Source organism: Elephantulus edwardii, unplaced genomic scaffold (assembly GCF_000299155.1).
Source record: "Elephantulus edwardii isolate Elephantulus edwardi_28Jun2011 unplaced genomic scaffold, EleEdw1.0 scaffold00251, whole genome shotgun sequence".
NCBI classification, from domain to species: Eukaryota; Metazoa; Chordata; class Mammalia; order Macroscelidea; family Macroscelididae; genus Elephantulus; species Elephantulus edwardii.
In genome coordinates this window covers 1,940,280-1,961,659 of record NW_006400001.1, presented here as the reverse complement: position 1 = coordinate 1,961,659, position 21,380 = coordinate 1,940,280, and the positions used below count along the sequence as shown (strand labels likewise).

At 40.9% G+C, this 21,380-nt stretch overlaps 1 protein-coding gene across 2 annotated transcripts in view; it reads right to left on the bottom strand.

Annotated features, from left to right (window-relative positions):
• PPARGC1A (peroxisome proliferator-activated receptor gamma, coactivator 1 alpha) overlaps positions 1–21,380 on the bottom strand; it is a 1,278,036-nt gene that overhangs the window by 841,892 nt on the left and 414,764 nt on the right. The window contains exon 2 of one of the 2 annotated variants that reach the window (XM_006899276.1): positions 14,605–14,669. The exons of the other annotated variant lie outside the window; for it this stretch is intronic. Coding sequence (XP_006899338.1) covers positions 14,605–14,622 — 18 coding nt within the window. The 5' untranslated portion in view covers positions 14,623–14,669. The remainder of the gene's footprint in view (positions 1–14,604; positions 14,670–21,380) is intronic. 2 annotated transcript variants of the gene reach the window in all.

Below are 21,380 nucleotides of genomic sequence, written 5' to 3'. Positions count from 1 at the left end.
TCTCTCTCTCTCTCTCTCTCTCTCTCTCCATCTCTTTTTCTCTGAGTGTTGCTTCTGGAAGAAGAAAGTTCTTCTTTCCTTCAGCATCTCTAAGCCAGGCATTCCTTGGAGATCTCCACGTTTCTTGATTCCAGGTGTGAAATAGATTCTTCAGTAACTTGAATCCAAAAAGACACACTTCACTCCTGGCAACTCCTTCTTGTTGGTAACAGAGTCTTCTGCTTTCAATTCACTGTCCTCCTCTTTCATCTGTCAGACATCTGGCAGTGAGTATGAGTACTTCTTCGGAATACATGTCTGCTTGCTCCACTCCATCCAAAATTAAAACCAGTGAACAACACACTCTTATCCCTGTGTTTTAAAATCCTGCCCATATTAAGGTCATCTCAATAAAATATAACCACAATTGCAGCCACATATTGGTGGTGATGGTGGTGGTGTTGCTGTTAGGCAGTGTCAAGTCAGCTCCAATCCACAATGACCTGTGAACAACAGACTGAAACACTGCCATGGGCACCATACTCACAATCATGATATTTGAGCCTATACCTTAGAGATTCTTCAGAAGAAACATGGGCAAGCTCCTCCTGGTGTGACTCATGGCACTCAAAACCCAAAGAAGGGTCACTGTGAGTGAGATTTAGCTCTTGTGGATAATGGAAAGCTAACCGACAGGTGGGCAGTTTGAACCAACCCTATTTCTCCATAGGACAAAGACATAATATCCATTCGCATAGAGATTATTGTTGTTAGTGTTATGTGCCAGAACGAATTCATACTGTTAGTATCAGGTGCCAGAATGAATTCATAATTGGCCCTCCAGTGAGCTTTCAGAGGTTAAATCACACAAAATGATATTGCCCATCTTGCTCCTATAGAGCAGCTGGTGGACTGGAATTCCCTTCTGTTGGGCTGGCAGCACTACTAAATCACCAGAGTTCCTCACAGAAAGATTACAACCTTGGAAACACTACAGGGCGGTTCTATTTATCATACAGGGTCTCTATAAGTCAAAATCAACTCAAAGACATTGGGTTTAGGATTTTTCTTTTGGGGGGGAGGAGAGTCTTTATGCTTGTTGTTGTGATTGTTATATACTCTTGAGTTGGAGAGGACCCATAGCTGACCCTGCAACAGGCTTTCAGAGGCAGTAAATCACACAAGAGGAGAATGCCCATCCTTCTACCATGAAGAAGCTGGTGGATTCGAACCCCATGCCTTTGGGGTTGTAGTGAAGCTTCTTACCACTAGGCCACCAGACCTTTTTGCATATATCATCTAATTTCATTTCTTACTCTGTTCAAAAGAAATTAAATCATTTCCTTAAGGTAGTACAATTAGGCTGTAGGAGCATCAAGACTAAAACATAATTTCATTAGATTCCAGTCTACACTAATTAATTAATGAGAGGACCCCAACACGAAATCCCTTTTTTCCAAGATCCTTCTACAAATTCAGAAAGATGTGGGCTTCATTGTTTTAACATTCTTCGGTTGTATCTCTTCCACTGGGCTTGTAAACCTCATTTTATAACGCAAGCATTTATCTGGGTGCCTTTTCTTTGAATTATTCAAGAAACTATCCAGATTGTAAGCATTTAGGAAAGACATCATTATAACATTTCCCTGTATTTTGGAAAGATTTCATTACACTGGACAGAATCATGGATAATTCAAATGGCTAACATATACGGTTGCTAACTGAAAGTTAGTAAAGAAAGTTAGTTAGTAAAGAAATAAAGATGGTTCAAGACCATCTAGGGACACTTCAGAAGACCTAAGATGTACTTCCAAAAAGAATAAGTCATTCAAAACTGTATAGTACACATTTCTCCTCTGCCATGCCTGGAGTTGTCAGGAATCGGTGTCCACCAGAGTCTACTTGATGGTAGCTGATTTTACAAAGTACCAAATGTTACATTTTCTTCACAATGCTATACATCTGTATTGACACCAAATACAATGATGCTCTCAGATATAAACACAACCTTAGGACAACGTACCTCTGGGAAGTATGGGATGACTGTTAAAAAAATCCGATCCCCTTAGCCCCTACCTAGAGATGTAGAATCAGAATCTCTGGCTTAGGAACCATGTACCACCCACATTAAAAACCAATGCTTTAGGGGATGAACAAACAGTTGGTTCTGCTTAATAAATATGTCCAGATTCCTCCAGTTTTTCAGGTCTTGTTTAGGCTTGTCATGTTTTTTGCTGGACCTCTCCCACGCGTCCTGTTGGTAGCTGACATCTCTCACTGCCAACCGACATTGCTGAAAGAATTTCTTCTGTTTTTTCCTTGTGCCCCCTAATTTCTAAACTATCCCTTTTTGGTTTTAGAATATTTTGTTCTATCCTAAATCTTAGAGGGGGGAAATGGGTAAAAAAAAATAGTTGTTATCAAGTCAATTTCAGCTCATGGCAAGTCCATGTATGCCAGAGTCAAACTGTGCTCCATGGGACTGTCAGTGGTTGACTTTTCAGAACCAGATTTCCAGGCCTTTCTTCCAAGCCTGTCCTGGGTAGATTGGAACCGTTAATTTCAGTTAGCATCTGAGAACATTAAACATTCACACTACTCAGGATTTCAAATCATGGTCAGATGCCCAACATAAAACACAAAATGACCTGACTTTCACGGATGATCACTTTCACGATCATGTCCATTATCACCACTGATGGTGGCCCTGCGGCATGTTCCTTGGTCCCTTATGATACTACTAAGTTCTGTCGTGTTTACTACGACTTATTGTGACCCTGTGAACAACAGATCAAAACCTTCCTCGCTCCTGCACCATCCTCACAGTATCTACCATGCTCGGGCCCACTACACACTCCCTGGGCCAATCCTTCTCTTTGGGGATCATCCTCGCTTGTGTTCATCCCCTATTTCTCCAAGAATAATGTGCTTTTCCAAGCACCAGTGTGTCTACTGACAACATGCCTGAAGCATGGAAGACAAAGTCTCACCGTGCTCGCCTTGAAGGAGCACCCACTTCTACCAAGTCCTATTTCCTTGTACTTTGTGGCAGTCCGTGGGGTACTCAATATTCTTCACTAACGCCATGATTCAGAGGTGTCAATGCTTCTTCAATCTTTCTTATTCACTGTTCAATTTTCACCAACTCCCCAGTCAGTCACAAAAAAAAAAAAAAAATTCAGAGCCACCAAAAGAATCAACATTCAGAGACATCACACTTTCATACTTTATTTTTTTAGATATTCAAGATTATTAGAAAACAGTTTTGTCTTCCCATAAAAGTGTGCCAGATAGTCCAAAATCAAGTTTGGTGACCTCTTTATTTCAGATCATGTTGCCAAATTTACAAAAAAAAAAAGCTTCTATCATGTATATGCAAAAACATCTTTATAGTGACTAGTCTTAACTTGGAAAAAATTAAAATTATGTGTTATATATATATTTTTTATTTTTTTTAGTAATTGGACAACCATCGAGTTCTGAAACACTTTCAGTAAAATAATGGTCAAGGGAATATGTCTTCTCAAGAAATCTCTGTCCTCTGACAGAAAATGTCAGTGTACTCAGAAAAAAATATTTTAACCTTTAAGATTTTGATCATATTGACTACATTCCAAATAAGTCATTGTAGCAATAATCTAAAGTCCAAGCAAGTTGTTAGACTTGGGAAAAAATTTAAACAATGATTTTTTAAATGTACTTTTTGGCCTACTTTCCCAGAATTTATCATTTAGAAATACAGCATTTAAGGAGTACTGGTGGCCTAGTGTCAAGAAGTTGTGTTGCAATCCCAAAGGCATGCGGTTCAAATCTACCAGCTGCTCTGAAGGAGAAGAATGGGCAATCTATTCCTGCGTGATTGATTTATTTGAAAACCTGCCAGAGAGTCAGCTATGAGCTGGTTCCAACTAGACAGTATACAACTATAACACTACATGTAGAAGAAGTAGGAATAACGAGGCACTCTATGAAGAGTACAATGTGGTTTCAATAGTGAATTAGAACAAAGTTCAAAGTCAAGTATACATATAGAGAAAAATAAAGCGAATGTGGCAAACAGTTAACAAATGACAAATAGGAGTAAAATCTTTATGCACAGTGTAAAGTTACATCTTGTTCTGTTCTTTCTAATATCCTGCAGTTTAAAAAAGTTTCAAAGCAAAAAACTGAAGAAACTATTTAAACACATTCATAAATAAATCATAGTCATATATATGGCTAATATGTTCAGAAGACTTTAGTGAATATTTTTAATTCATGGTTTGGATGTTATCTCAGGAGTTCAAACACTCTGCAGGCTACCTGAATGAAACATCAAGAAATTTTGAAATTCTGTTCTGCATTTTCCTCCTTTTGATCAGGGTGCATCTATAGGTGTATTACTCAAACTGTTCAGTAATGACTGCAAGGCACCACTCCATTCTTTTGATCCCATGACAAAGACATACTTTCTATTTCTCCTCCTGCTCCTGTCACTCTTCTTTTTGTTTTTTGGGGTTTTTTTTTCTATTTCACCAAGTAAATAGAAACCAATTATTGCATGAGTGACAATAACTTGTAAGATGCAGGCACTAACATACAAACTAGGAGATAGAAGAGAAGCATTATTAGGCCAATTAACTGGACGTTCCATGAAACCATGTGATTCCAAACCTCCAAACCAAAAATTCTAATCCCTGATGTCTTCTTAAAGTCAAACAATAGTAAATTCTTACCTAATAAACAATGTCTGTCTTGGGTATTTTATTCCTTTAATATCTACCTGTATTGGGTATAGCTAAAAAAACATAACTTGAAAGATAAGAAAAGAAACGTAGTGGTAAGTGAAGTAAGTTAATGTTAATGGAGGAAACACAGCTCAGAAAAGCTGATAATGATTGTACAAGTCAAAGAAGGCAATCAATGTCATTGAAATGTCCAAGGGGAGACAGTGGGATTCATGTGTGTGTCCACCTATGTATGTTTTCATCAACAACAGCGAAATAAAATAAAGTCCACTTTAATAAAAGATTAATGAACTGAACAACTTTGACTAAGAGGATATAAATGTAAGTGAGATAACTGAGGCATGTTCAACCTACAATGTGTGCGTGCACCTCCTTAAGGTCTGTCCCCTACACATCTCACTTGCTTCTCTCTATTCACATGTAATAATTCAAGAAAGCAAATGTCAGTGCTTTCTCAAGTTGACTAGACTAACTCTTTCACTCATAAAGAGAAAAAGTTTAAAGGCAATTTGTTCCATGCATGCTTCCTTTCATTTGGTCTTCAAAGAAGTCTTGCATCTCAGACATATAACTATGCTGCACTAGAGAGTTACTTGCTACATAGCTTAACTCTCCAACCAAATAACATTAGGGAAAATTCTTAACACTCTTCATCTGTGTTCTCGGTGCTACGGTGTGTTGAGTTTACTGTTCAAATGCTTTCATAGCCCATTGACTTTGCCTATCACCATTTAGCCGAGTGAGACTATCATGTTTCTATGACATGAAATAAATGGACAACACATTGTGGGTGGTCACATGCAAACCAGGTGGGTACACTACTGACGGGATTGGTCAGTCTTGCCATCCTGCCAGGCTTACATTGAGCAGATAGAAAGGCAGAAGATGGGGTTCTTGTTACATCAAGAAAGAAGAAATGGAGAGTCAAGCATAAGTCCTTTTGGCTTGGAGAGATGCCTTCCAGTAACAGAGAGAGACTGAGACCAAGACAGTAACATAAGTGGTGGAGAATCAGAGCTTGATGTGAGACAGAGCTGGGTAGGGACTACTGTCTCATGGAGACATAACTAGAGGCCTTCATCCAACCTTCTAGAGGATTAGGGGTGGGGAGTAGGTCACTAAGTGGCAGAACAAAGAGAATTTTGTAAAGCTGACCAAACTCTGGCAGACTGAATGTCAAAAGTATGAGCATGCTTAAAAAGTCATCCTGAATGAAGTCTTGTATTCTATTTCTAAGCTGAATTATAAACTCTTAACTTCCCTAATAATTCCACAAATGATAATATGGTCAAGTAGCTCTGTGAGTCCACTGCGATGCATCAGTGAACCCAGCAGCAAAGCAGTGAGAGGCCTAGGAGGGAACATTGGTGTTAGAGTTGGTAGAAGGAGGAAGGAGCCCACAGGGACATGGTTGACCTCATAGGAACTGGTTTTGTGATTTGGGTGTTGTAGATAGGAGCTGCTCCTCCTTTTGGAGTCAGCAGTGGTCAGACACACTTTTTTTTGACAGGTGCTGAAGACATTATGATTAGAGTGCTGTCACTGATACAATGTCCTATCTGTCCTATGAGATGTCACATTGGTACCATCAATCAGGAGATCAGAAGATGGGAGATGTATTGTTCTGGGAAATTCTGTAGTCAGGGACTTCTGCAAATTACTGAGTAATAATGATGTTAATTTGAGGACTAAGGTGCACCTGATTTAGGCCAGGGTCTTTTCAATCACTTGTTGTGCATCTGAGAACAGGACGATGACTAAGGATGCCAGAAGAAGAATTGATGCCTTTGAACTGTGGTGTTAGAGAAGAGTGCTGAAAACACTATGGACTGCCTAAAGAACAAACAGGTATGTCTTGGAGAAGGTACAGCCAAAGTGCTCCTTGGAGGCAAAGATGATGAAGCTTGTTGCCAGAAGTTACTCCTTAGAGAATGACCCCATGCTTGTGAATGCAGAGGGATGGCGAAAGAGAGGGAGACCCTTGACCAAGCAGACTGACACTGTGACGGCAGCAATAGGTTTGAGTGTGTCAGAGATGATGAGGATGGCACGGGATAGGACAGTGTTAAGATCTGTTGTACACGGGGTCGTACTGGACTCGATGGACTCTAACAATAACAGCTGTCACATCTAGAAAGTACCACTATTTCCATCATTACTATCACCATCAACATAATCATCACTTACTGATGTAATTTCCCCCCAATTCTATTGCAAGGAATTGACACAATGCTTTGGACTCGGGATGGCGGTACTTACATTACTCAATGACTACCTTTTAGATGGATGAGCCTATAAATACACTTAATTGTTCTTACTCAAAGACTAACCAAAGGAATAACAAATATATGATATTAACATTTTTAGGAATTTTATGAAGTTTGAATGTAAACTGGTATAAAATAAAATTTTAAAAATATATATGATACTATCTAAGCTTTAAAATTAAAAAAAAAACCACCACCAAACACCAAAAAGCTTTTTCATCAAGTTTATCCTAATTCACAGTGACCTCAAGTATGTCAGAACAGAACTATGTTCCACAGACTTTTCAATGGCTGATATTTTGGCAATAGATTGTTGTTGTTGTTATATTATTATTATTATTTGCTGCCATCAAGTCACCTGTGACTCATGGCAACCCTGTGTACAACAGCTCTGAAGCCTGCCTGGTCCTAAGCCTGTCTCACTGACTCCAACACACCCTCCCCTATTACCTCATTTACTGTATTAATCCATCTCATTCAGGATCTTCCTCTCCTGCGCTGTCCTTCCACCCTTCTGAGCATGATGTGCTTCTCCAAGGACGGTCTTTTATTTCCCATCATGTTCTGTGGTTGTTGCTATTGTTATGTGTCATGGAGTCTTCACAGTGACCCATACTGATAGAAAGCCTCTTGGCTAGTATCCAAGCACAAAAACCTTTTGCATCACCCAGCTAACACTGATTGGGCACTTCCAAACTCCTAGGTGTTTTCTAACCTCTTTACATGACTTACAGAGCTCTTAGTGAGGCAGTGGTTTAAGCAATGAATCACTAACCAAAACGTCAATTGTTTGAATCTGCAAGAAAAAAATGAGGCAGCTATGCCGGTAAATATCACAGCCTCGGAAACCCTGTGGAGGAGTTAGAGTCCCCTTGGGTCGCTTGGAGTCAGGAATGATTCCTGGGTTTTGTGCCTGAGTGGTGCAAACAGTTAAAAAGCACAATGATAACCAAGTAGGGTCTGTTGTTAGGTGCTGTTGTTGTTGTTGCTATGTGCTGTCGAGTCGTTTGTGACTCATAGTGACTTTATGTACAAGAGCCCTAAATCCTGCTCTATCCCATGCCAACCTCACTGTCTCAAACACACCTACTCCCATTACTACAATCACTGAATCGCTGAATCGATCGATCTCTTCGAGGGTCTTCCTCTCCTGCGCCACCCCTCCACTCTCCCAAACATGATGTCCCTTTCCAAGGACCAAGCCCTTCTTGCAACATGTCCAAAGTATGTCAGGTGAAGCTTCAGAATACTTGCCTCCAAGGAGCAGCCCAGTTTCACTCTGTCCAGGACAAACCTGTTTGTTCTCCTAGAAATCCATGTTATATTCAACCCTCTTCTCCAGCACTACTGTTCAAAGGCATAAATTTTCTTTCTGTCATCCCTAGTCACTGTCCAGCTCTTCGAGGCATTGTATGCAATTGTGAAGACTATAGCCAGGATAAGGTGCACCTTAGTCTCTAGTCTGATGTCGTTGCTCTTCAGTATTCTGCAGAGGTCCCTGGCAGCAGACTTTCCCAATGCAGTTTGTCTCTTGATTTCCTGCTGCTGGTACCAAGAGTGTTGACTGTGGAGCCAAGCAAACTAAAACTGTTAACTATCTCAATCTCTTCACCATCTATAATGATGCTGCCAATTGGTCCAGTGGTGAGAATCTTTGTCTTCTTGATGTTGAGCTTCAATTCATATTGAAGTCTGCAGTCCCTTGACCTTCTGCAGCAAGCACTTCAGGTCCTGCTCAATTTTAGTGAGCAGGGTTGTGTCATCTGCATAACGCAGGTTGTTGATGACTCTTCCACCAATCCTGATGCCACATTCCTCCTCATCTAGCCCAGCATCCTGGATGATCTGTTCTGCATACAGATAGAAAAGGTATGGAGACAGACTACATCCCTGGTGGACCCCCTTCCCGACTTTAAACCATGTACTGTCTCCTTGCTCTATTCTGACAACTACCTCTTGGTTCAAGTATAGGCTTCACATTAGCACAATCAAATGTTCTGGGGTTCCCATTCTTCTCAGAGTCAGCCATAGCTTGTTGTGACCCACACAGTCAAAAGCCTTTGCATAGTTAATGAAGCACAGATAGCCATTCAGCTGGTTTTCTCTGCTTTCAGCCAAGATCCATCTAACATTAGCTATAATATCCCTAGTACCATGGCCTCTTCTAAACCCAGCCTGCATATATGGCAGTTCTCTGTTGACGTGTTAGGTGTTATTGAGACAGATATGACTAATAGCAACACTATGAACAATTGATCTGAAATGTGCCCTACTCTGCTCCATCCTCACAGTCTCACTGAGCCAATTCGTATCAGTTCATCTCATTTTGAGTATTCTCTTTCAATGATCCTCTATGTTACCCACAATGATGTGTTCTTCCATGGACTAGCCCCTCTTGATAAGATGCCTAAAGCATCTAATATGAAGTTTGACCATATTTGCCTCTAAGAAGGACTTCTCTTGCCTCTACGAAGGATTTCTTTGTTCTTTTGACAATCCATAGGATATTCAAGGAATCTTCACCAATATCACAATTCAAAGGCATCAATTCTTTTTTTAAAATCTTCTTTATTCATTTTCCAATTTTGAGATGCACATGAAACAACTGAAAATGCCATGATGTGAACCAGGCACCCCTTAGTCTTTCAACTGACATCCTTGCTCTTTTGCATATCACAAAGGTCCTGGACAGCAAATTTACCCCAAGGCAACACATCTATTGAACATCTAGAGGCAAAGAGGCAACTTCACAGAAAGGCCTACTGACCTATGTCCAAAATATCAGCCACTGAAAATTCTACTGGAGCACCATTCTAACTGACACACCTTGGGTTTCCACAAGCAGGCACCAATTTGATGCCATGGGTGTTTTGGGGGTTTTTTGTCTGTTTGTTATATTTTAACATATATTAACTCATTTAAGCCTCACACCAATCCTGAGAAGTAGGTGTTATGATTCTCATTTTACGGAAAAGAAAATTGGGTGATTAAGTCCTTTCCCCACAGAGACCTAAGGAGTCCGCCCAGCAATGGACCCTCAGAGATGCCAGCCAGCTGCATCTCAATTACTCTCTGCTTAGACGTTCCCCAAGTGGAAGCTACTCCTCTCTAGCTCACTTTTCACCCACTAAACTGAAAAATCTAGAGGACAGCAGACGCTTTCAGCAGAACGCAACTAGACTCCAACAGTCCAGGCAAGGATTGTCAGACTTTGGGGGACTTCCTGCTTAATTTCACCTTGTCTAAATATAACCAGCTAAAAATAACCTGAAAGGGAAGCATCTCAGATCTGCAAGAGGAGCCGCAGCCGCTGCAGAGGACGTGACGTGAAAGAATGATCCTGCCTCCGTAAGATGCTGCCAGCTTCCCAACCTCTGCAAGTTGCATATTGTGATGAGAAAACAAAGTTTCCAATTATTGAAATTCCATAGTGTATTTAATTATGTAATTATCTTATTGTATTAACAAATGCTAGGGCACCACAGCAATTGCTCAGACTTTGGCACATGGGAAGATCAGAACGTGTTCTTTTCCTAAGATGAGGTATTCTAAGGACTCCAACTCATTTCTCCAAGATTAGGGAAATGATCTTCTTTTTAGACCTGCTTTGCTCAGAAATCCAAAGTGCATCAGACCTGTAAATCAGTCACTCTATCTCTTTAACATGACTTTGTTCACATAGAGTCTATTTCAGATGGAAATGTGTACAAATTCCTACCATCTTTGTTTTCACTGGGAACTCTGGTAGCCTAGAGGGTAAAGAGTTGCCTTGCCAACTCAAAGGCAGGCAGTTCGAATCCATCAGCTGCTCCTTAGGAAAAAGATAGAAAATATCTTTCCTCTTAAGTTACAGACTCCCAAAAACTCACTGTAGGCTGATCTGTAAGTCAGTTCCATCCCAAAACAATCAGTTGCGTTAATTTGTTTTCATTAATCACTTTAGAGCTCTTTCCTTTCCCTCCTGAAATTCAAATAAATATATTATAAATATAAAATAAAAAACACTCTCACAAATTATCTTTTTTCAATGGTGTGAATATAAATTTTTTTATTCATTTGCTTAATAAGGATCTTTCCTCAAAGGTTTCTGTATCAGATGCAAAATCCAAAGCACTCCATCAGAACATCTGAAATAGGTATGCTGTGATATTATAACTCATTTCTATTTGCCTCAGTTGGTTCCACAAATATGAAATGCAATCATGCAAAATTAAACATCCCATACATTTTCTATTCATTCTCTAATACTCTCCCCACACTCCAAAATAGGCTATCACATTTTTAAGTTTACAATGGACAAAGAAAAAAAAAAGAGCAAATCAGATTTCTTGTTTCTGAAAGTACTATGAGTAATAGGTCTTTTCACATAGGGTTTTTCATTTGTGAACCACCAGGCTCCTTATACATAAAATATAATTAATCCATATAGTCCATTACACTCCAGCCAGTGGGAATCATTCCCACCAATAATCACTAGAGAAAGAAACATTACTGCATTGTTATCAACTGGACTGTGGCGCGGGGGGTGAGGAATGAGGTTTCATTTATTGGTGCATAACTAAGAAGTAGAGCTGTATGTGCAAAAAATCTGCTTCCTTGTCCCTCAATAAGTACTATTTATGCATATAAACTCTGGGCCCCAGTTACTCTAGAGTTTGAATCCCAGCTTTGCACATTTTAGCTGTAAGACAGTGGAGTAAGTCCCTTAAGTTTTCTATGCTTCATTTATTTTTTTTTAAGTGCTAAAACTGAGCTCATACTAGTATCACTGTCAAATGCTGTTGGGTGGGTACATCAGACTTACTAGCACTTAAATACAGCCTGAATAGTTTTACTGTTGTTGTTAGATACCACCGAGTTGACTAACCTCATAGAGATGTCATGAACGATAGATATAAATCTTGCTCTAACCTGTGACAATCTCATGATCTATGACAGGTTCAAGTCCATTGTTATAGTTACTGTGTTAATCCATATTGTTGAGAGACTTCCATTCTTTCTTTGAACAGCATTAGCTACTATTATTTTGCCCTGCCCAGAGATGGCACCTGACACTTTGAAAGCCGTTTCACCACAAACATTCCAACGGAGTTTCCCCATCTTCCTGGAAAGTAGTAAGAGATGATGGTATTAAACCCGTTCTTCTTATAGTTGTTGTGTACCGTAGAATTGGAACCAAGCCATAGCTGACCCTCCAGTAGGTTTTTAGAAACAACTAATCACACAGGAAGAGATTACTCATGCTTATACCACAGAGCAGCTGGTGGATTTGAACTATGTGCCTTTGGGAGTACAGAGCAGTCTCTTACCATTAAGGATACAACAAACCCATCCTACAGGTAGCAAAATTGAGATTCAGACCAGAGCCCCTCACTGCCTCTAGAATCCTCTCACCACTTCTTGATCCAGCAAAACAAACTGACCCAATGAACCAGCAGGGTCCCTCTTATTTTGAGGAGAGAAAAGGAGGGTGTATTTTCAAGCAAGACCTGCGAAACTATGTTTTGCCAAGACCTGCCTTGAATAGCAAAAGAGATCCAGATCGGCAGGCGACACGTCAACAAGACCGCCGTAATCATGATTTCTACTAACTATGAAATGAAAGTTAATTTCATGGCTTGCCTTCCCAGACAAAAAGCTTCAAAGCTGTTTAAATTCTCTTCAGCCCAATGACAGTTAGTAAACAGACGGCTTCGTGTTCCAATGCTTGAAATCACCCTCCCCACCTCAATATATTATTTATGCACTCAGCTTAAAATAAACAGCAACTCCGAAGTAGGTGAGTGGTCACAGTTAGTACAAACTCCTTTCCCCACACCCCCAGCTCTGACAGTTACTTTAAAACATCGGTAAACAACCTGAATTCACTTCTAACGAATTAGTAGGCTACTGCTGCGTCTCCGGCAGAATTATTAACCCAAACAACTTTCTCCCTGTCAATCATCTGCACCTCACAGAGGAATGTGGGCTCTGCTGTCTCGTTACTCAAACCAACCCATGAGTGCTCCTGGTTCCAGATGCTTTCTTCTGAGGCCACGCTCGTCCACGCCTCTGAGGAGAGCCCTGGCCTCTGAGCTGCAGAAAGGGGCCTGGAGAACGGAGAGGCTCAGTGTTGCTTGTTAAGAGAGATACAGACAAATGAGAATGATTTCCAGAGGGGCCCTAAGCTTTGAAGTTCTACCACAGAAGCTTTTGTTGTTGAGGAAACTGTATCACTTTTGAGGGACCTGAAATGTGTTATCCAAGATTTGAAAGAGCATTGATAATCCCTATGGGTGTGAATAGGTAAGTTAGAACTCATGAGTGGGAGTTATTCTACGTCACTTCTACAGGCGGATCTGAGGTCAACTTGAGAAAAATTGTCCTAAATATAAAAGAGTTGCATCAAAAACTCTGTCTCTAGCTATTCTCAGGTCCAGCAGATCTTATGGAATCCTTAGAATCAGCCAAGGACAGGCAGAGACATGGAGAAGGCACCTCCAGACATGACTCTGCATATAGCCCCACAAATCTCAAGGCTGCTCACTAACATGGGCTTCAACAAGTAGCTGGTGGCTTAACAATAACGGGTTGTGCTGGCATCCCAAAGTTACATGGTTCAAATCTATCAGCTGCTCTGTGGGAGAAAGATGAACAATATCTTCCTGGGAGATTTACACCCTCTGAAAACACACTGGAGGATCAGCTGTGGGATTGGTTCCCACTCAACAGTACACAACAACAGTGAGCAACTGCTGGGTGCAATCTGCTGACCATTTGGTTAGCAGCTGAGTGTTTTAACCACTGTGACACCAGCACTCCAGTAAAGCCTGCAGCCAAATATTAAAGAAAAAGAAGAGGAAAAAAAGCAAAACAAAACCACCACAGATAAAGGCAGTTACAGATGGTAAACACAACGCCAAGGCACTGATCAGCCCCGTAAACTAAAGCTGCATCATTGAACAGGGAAAATCAGCAGTTGTGTAGGGACAGTACAGTTTTTTACTGCCCTCTGGTCATGCAGCTTGCACCTTTTGGCCCTTCTGTGGGCAGACTGCAACTCCAGAGCCATTTGGACTGCAAATGGTCAGAGAGGAAATATTCCAGGCTTCATTCACCATTCTTTGGTGGGTTTCCCCTCCACCTCAAGTCCAGAAACACTTAACAAATTCACTAAGGAATGTCTAATCTCCTTTCATCATTAACAAAAGATCCTTCACAGCAGTGAGACATTCAGTCTCATCCTGAAACCAGCCGTTTCTGTGAGACACCAGCTGACTGCTCAAAACAGTTAAATATAATTCCCAAAGCAAAGAAAAGGAGAAGTAGGAGAAGAGAAATAATAACAGCTTGCATTCATAACTAGGGTTTAGAATATAAAACACATTTATATAGAGCATGAAAACAGACTCTCTAAAATTATCTAGCAACCATGGCCTGAATTTGGGAGAACAAGAATGTCTTGCGAAGACATAATAATAAACAAGAAACAAAGCAACTGAGGGTCCAGAAATACTAAATCCACTTTTAAAAGTCCAATTAATAATATCTGTATGTGAAACTTGATGTTGCTGATTTTATAGTATAGGAAGAACAGACATTTGATATTTGCACATTGGTGTAAAAAAAATATAAAAGAATAATATACTTACAAAGTACCCTTCATCCATGGGGCTCCAATTTTACTAATGTAAGTTCACTGATTTTCGCAAAAAACCTGAAAGGAAAAGTGTAGGTTTGTGTTATCCTCACTTTGGAAATGGGGATATTGGGGTTCAATAGGGGAATCAACTTTTTGTCCTGTAAGAATAGAGAATTGGCATTGGGAGAATAAGAAATATAATATTGGACTTCCCACTCACACCACCACTTGATCACCCATTTTTCATTTGGGGACTGATGTTTCACATGTAATGTCTACCATAATGTCTGCATACAAAATACAGTTTACCCAAAAAAGTTGCACCAGAAGTTATATCTGACACCTGCAGCAAAACCAAGCCCACTACCATCAGGTTAGCTTCAACACACAGCAACCCTCCCTCAGGAAGTCCAAGGCTGTAAATCTCCACAGAAGACTATCCATTTTTTCCCCACATTGTGACTGGTGGATTTGAACCACTGACCTTTTGGAGACAGCCATCACATTACACAATATATATCACCAGGCCTCCATACCCCAAGTAAGCTTTTAGTCTTTAGAACTAATAAGATCTGGCTGAGACCAGAAAAAATTTTGGTCTATTCTATAGTCAGTTTTTAAAAATAGAGGAAAAAAATAGATTGACAAAAACACAAACCATCCAACTATTTTCTGGCCTAGAAACACTGTTACTACTGTTCAGTTTTTAATGAACTTCTGTTCACTTTCCACATATGGACTTGTATTTAAAAAAATCAAGTCTGAATACTTCAGAAGTAATCTCTCTAGTAGCGTTTATAGAAGATTGTATTTTTTAACAACCCTTTCTAAAACCTCCTATCTTACAGTACTCCTGGGTCATTTCTTCATACATTGAACAAATAATCAATATTTAGTGAGTTGAGTACTTATTATGTGTAAGTTTAGCATTGCATGTGGTACCTAGGAAGGTACAAAAATGTGTCTGACATGGGGTCTACCCTCCAGAAATGTATGATCCCATGTCTCAGGGATTCTAGTGCAATGACAGCCACAGTGATCTAAAACAATGTGGAGAGAGTTGACGGTTTCTGGGTTCTCTCAGAAAAAATGGCACCTTTGGGGAATATTCTTAACAACGATGAGTCTGGATTCTGTTCATGAGTCATATACCATATTTGACTGCAAAACTTCTAAAAAATAAGTGGATTTTCTAAGAAATATCTACTGCAGAGGCTTGCCCATGATTTGAGTTCCCCAGTCTCCCGCTGTCTCTGTCTTCCTTGCCTCCCTAGTCACATAGTTGTTTTCGCTATTCCTTAAATGTTCAAGCACATTCCCACCACAAGATTGTTGTCCTTCCAGCCACTGCCTCTACTTAGAACACTCTTCCTGCAGTTAATAGGACCATGGCTTCTTCCATCATCTCCATCAGCTCTTTGCTGAAGTTCCTCCCCACAAAGGTCTCCGCTGGCCGCAATCCAACAGCCCCACCTCTCACCATAATCCGTCTCCATATTGTTCACCCTATTTTTTTCAAGGCTTACCATGCTAAGAAGTTGTTGTCACTTCAATACCAATTTATGGTGACCACACCCGAGTTCTGCAGGGTTTCTGAGAGCTGATGTTTTTGAAGTAGATCACCAGCACTTTCTTTCCAGGAGCTTCTGAGTCTACTCAGACCAATCTTTTGGTTTAAAAGCAAGTACATGAATAATTTTCACCACTCAGGAACTCCATGGCTTGATATAACCTGACCTTATATTGTCTATCATTTTCTATGTCCCATTACTAGGATATAAGAGCAGGGACTTTTGATGCTACACCTTCAGGTCAAGCCATTTCATAATTACTGGTTAACTGAATGAACTAGGTATCTGCCTTTTTCCTGTATGGCCTTGCACTTTCACCAGGACACAGTTGTATTTACTAGTAAGTGGATTTCAATTCTGGAGAGAAATGGATTTTCCCCACTGGGGCGGGGGTTTCAGGGTGGGGGAAGTCCACAAGTACTTGTGATGTTTTTTGGAATAGAGATTAAACATTTCTTTTCATCATTTTCTCATCTCTTAGATATTGTCTTAGTTACTTCCCCAACCAGCTCTACTGTAAGCTATTCTGTAACCTTGAACTTTCCAGTCTCAGGAGACCCATGATTCCCCAATGGTAAAAAACAAACAAACAAACAAACAAAAAAACCAACAAGGAAGTTTAAGAAGTTCATTGCCAGGGTTCCTTCCAGTTCAGAAGCTATGAAGATGAGCTGACAAGGGACAGGCCAAATTATATTCACAATTTTGCATCTTCTGATTTAATAGCAATTTTCTAAATGTAAGTGTATCTTAAAAGTAACAAGGTCCCCATTTCATACTAAGCAAACATCCTAGAGGAAAGACTTTCATTATCTAACTCTGTATTTTGGACATATACCCCAAGTATCATTGAAAACTTGCCTCCACACCACCCCCAACCGTCACTCCACCAACATATGACAGACATGTAAGGAAAGATGTCACGTCAGCTTTCCAGGGCGCCTTCAATCACACGCATGCCACACTCCATTCAGGTCTCTGAGCAGATTACTTGTTTATTTGCACATTAATAAAACTCTCACCTTCGCCAGTCAGATTTTTTTTCCCCTCCCCAAGCAATCTGAACATCCAAAGAGGTTTGGAAGCAATTAACATTCACGAGTAACAGAGCAATCAACACGGGGATCACTAATGGGACTGGACAGAATCCAAAAGCTGATATTAGGATAATAGTGAGTCCCTGACATGGGTTCTAGTGTTAATTCTGGAGGGCAGCATAGTGGTAGGCTTTCCTGAGCTCTGTGGGACCCCAATCACAGTCACATATGCATATATGCTTCCTAGCTTCCCCTGCAACGTACTTTTTTTTACGTGCTGTTGAAAAGAAGGCACTTTTGCATCATTATAACACAACCTCTAGCATTAAATGGTATATATTGAATTCAAGTTTATTTTTAAATTGCCTACCTGACAAAAATGTTAAGATGTCATTTTTCCCCACTTTGGGTCTCTAGACTATCTTCATCTGCAAGCGCTTGTAGCTAGAGGCCACAAAAATAATAGCTATGCGTTTCCACCTTGACGCACGCTCCTCCAGTAACTTCTGCCACTTACCTGTCTGCACAGGAATGCCTGCAACCTGCGTAACTAGGAAGACACCGGTATTCCTATTACAAGGAGAGCTATGCTTGAAGCCTTGTCAGTTTACTTGTCCTCAATTCACACACACATACAAAAGGGCGGGGGCGGGGGCAGGGAGACCCGGTGGTGGAATGTGTAACACATCAGCCTGCCACCTAAGACGGTAGCAGTACAGATTCATCAATTTCCCCACGAGCTCAGTATCATCCCGTAAAGATTTACAGCCAAGGAAACAACGTGGCCAAACACGGCGGGGGGGAGGGGGAGGGAAGGGGGAGGCGGTGAAATCCAAAGATATTTCTATCCCCATTTCCACTCAGGTGGGAAAATATCTGGGTTATAGGGAATGTAATGTTTCCATTACGGCTTTTCTGCTTCAGTTTGTATACATTGCCCTTAAAACTGGATCCTTCCCACTTCCCCCAATCCACCCTTCCCGCACATCAAACTGTGCGGCCCCATGATAAACCCCCTGCCCATCCCCGTGACCACACTCTTTTTTTTTTTCAAAGTACCACAGAGTCCTTTTAATTTTTTTTAATGAATTTTAATGAAAGTTTACAGAGACTTTGGATGTCCATTCATTCATTGTGGCACTATTCTCCCTGCCACATTCTTGAATCCCTGCCCTGGCTCTCTGTGGCCTTCATCTCAAATGATCTAACATACATCTCAATGTCTCAGAGGCTCCAACAGTGCCAGTTCCAGATCCACCACTTGTCAACTCCCTCATTAGCTCCTCTCCAGCCCTGCTGTGTGTGTATGTTGCTGTTGTTGTTGGGTTGATCACCATGAAGTCAGCCCCCAAGTCCTAGTTAACCCTCACCCAACAGAACACAATGCTCCTTGGCCCTGCACCACACCTATGACCACATGACCAGCTGTAGAGGAGAAGATGTGGCTTTTCAGTGCCTTATTTCCTGAAGCAGAACAGCAGGCATCTCTTTTGGTTTGTCTGAGCCTGACATCTCCCACAAAAATGGCCCAGCATCACAGAAACACAAACTCCCCCACTGACAGCTTGAGGGTGGTCATGCATGAGGTGAACCGACCAGGAATCTAATCCAGGTCTCTCACGTGGAAGGTAAGAATTCTACCACCGTACCACCAGTGCCCCCAATCTCATTGCCAGCCCAACTCGACTCATAGGCTTCAAACTGCAATCATTCTGCTGCCTTGCCAGAAGTGGATTCAGACAAGCAGAGAGTCTCCAACTTTGTGTTAACAGCACAACACAACTCCCTACTGACTATAACAGAGCACTTGAAGTTATATATATATACATATACACACACCTATCGTGGTACATTAAAACTAAGCCAATAGCCAACAGTCATATGATCTATTCTATTCTAATTAACAGTGACCTTCTATCAGGTTTCCAGAGCTGAAAATCTTGAAAGATGTAGATTATCTTTCTTTCTTCCCTGGAGCAACTACTGTTGTTGTTGCTGTGTACAGTCAAGTCAGAACTGACTCTTAGTGGACTTTCTAGTGGCTTTTCAAAGATAGTCAATTGCATGGGAGGAGATTGCCTATCCTTCTCCTGCAGAGTTGCTGCTGCTGGATTCGAACCACAAACCATTGGCTTGGCAGCCCAATTTCTTACCACTACCCCTCTAGAACTGCCTGTGGAGCAGCTAGTGGATTCAAACTACCAACCTTTTGGTTTAGCATTCCTACACACTACATACTATTTACTTTAATCCTGCTATTTTTTTAAATTAATTTTACGGAAAGTTTACAGAGACTTTGGATTTCCATTGATTTATTGTTGCACTTTCCTCCCTGCCCCTGATCCTATTATTTAAATGGCTATTCTAGTTCAATCAAGCATTATATCCATTCTTTTTATCTTTGAACTTCCTGTTTCTGGTTCCTTCCTTATTGACTTGACAACCTAGAGGCTTTTTTTTTTTTTGCTCCCTCACCTCCCCATTCCAAGCGCACACTCATTATGAAAGTCTATCCTTTTTTAAAGCTGGGGTTTAGTCTCTGAATACAATCAGCTGCTGATGCACAATCTGCCACTGCCACACTGTGTATACTAAAAGTCTGTTTTGACAAAGATTTTCTACAACAGAATCCAAATTAAAGAGAAGTTATCAACAGCCCCATACTTAGGAATGTCACACTGTATCTCTTTGGCAAGCAGTTTAATATTCCCAGTACCAGCCCCCAGGCTGGAAGACTCATCTCCCTACACACACGGCCCTACCACCTCTGCCCCAGCCTGCTGGCCACTGGGAGACCAAACAGCTGAGATTAAAGTCCTTCTGATGCGGTACTAATCCAATCAGCACTGGGCATGCTGCAACCTCTACCCTTCCTTTGGAAAATCTTTTGGCAAAATGCCTTTCAGTCACATTCAGCATTCTGGCCAGGCCCTTGCGCTCATTTGGAATCACTGCACAGAAGGGAAGGAGGCTTCCCTCCACCCTGCTTGTGGAGCAGTACTCCCCCTGCCTTCAGCTGCCCCAGAGAACCAATGTCCTCCTTCCACAGATGTGTGTGTCGTGTGTCCGTGCACGTGTGTGTGTGTGTGTATGCATGTGGGTATTCTTTACATGCACATATATTCACATGCATATGTATTTTGCATGCATATGTATTTTGCGTGCTTAACTGTTTTGACCAAATGGTCTTCTAAGTGGCATACCACTGGTCTGTCCATTTGCTGTACAGAGGTAACTCATGGTTGCTGTGATGCTAAACACAGTGACAATGATGCTCCAACTGCAATAATGGTGACCTATGGTGGACAGTGTTTGGTGGAGCTGCCCAATTAAAACAAGCTTGGAAGCAGGAGTGGCAGCCACTTCTGAAATAGCTTGCCTCCTCCAGAAACTCTATGTAGGTTGAGAAACGATGGAAGTTATACAAGTGTTCAGGTCTTTCATTCATAGGGTTGTTATGAGTTCTCTAAGACTCAACAACACTTAACAACAATAAAATATTTTACATGTGTGAGCATCTATTTGAATATGTTTGTGTGTAAGCATGAGTTTGTGTGTTCCATGTACGCATGCATATGTGTGTGCAGATGTACATTGTTGCTGTTGTGTACCGTAGAGTCAGAATCAACTCATACCTGACCTTCTGATGGGTTTTCAGAGGGAGTTAAAATACATGAGAGAAGACTTCCCATCTTTCTCTCACAGAGAGGCTGGTGGTCTCAAAAGGTGTGCCTTCAGGATTGCTGTACCGCTTCTTGCCACTAGGCCACCAGAGCTATATATTATGTATGTGCATATCCATGTGTTTGTGAATGTGTATGAGTGTGCATTCATGTGTACGTGTGTGTGTGTGTGTCTGAATTTGCATATGTGAATATTCTGATTATCCATCTAAAGGTAGTCCCAGAAGAGCTCTAAGGAATACTGAACACTGTTATCCTCATAGAAGTCTGTCAAGTTGGTTCTAACTCAAAGCAAACCTGTGTACAAGAGAACACAACGCAAACAGCCTTACAACACACATAGATTGGTTTTCAGTTGTTGGTTTTTGGTTTTGTTTTTATCTTAAAGATTAGAGGGATTTTTCAACCTTTGGTTTTTTCTTAACCTTAAAGATGAAAGGAAACCCAATCTTTCAACCCTTTGCCTTTCTTAGGTATGGAGCAGGAATCACTTCC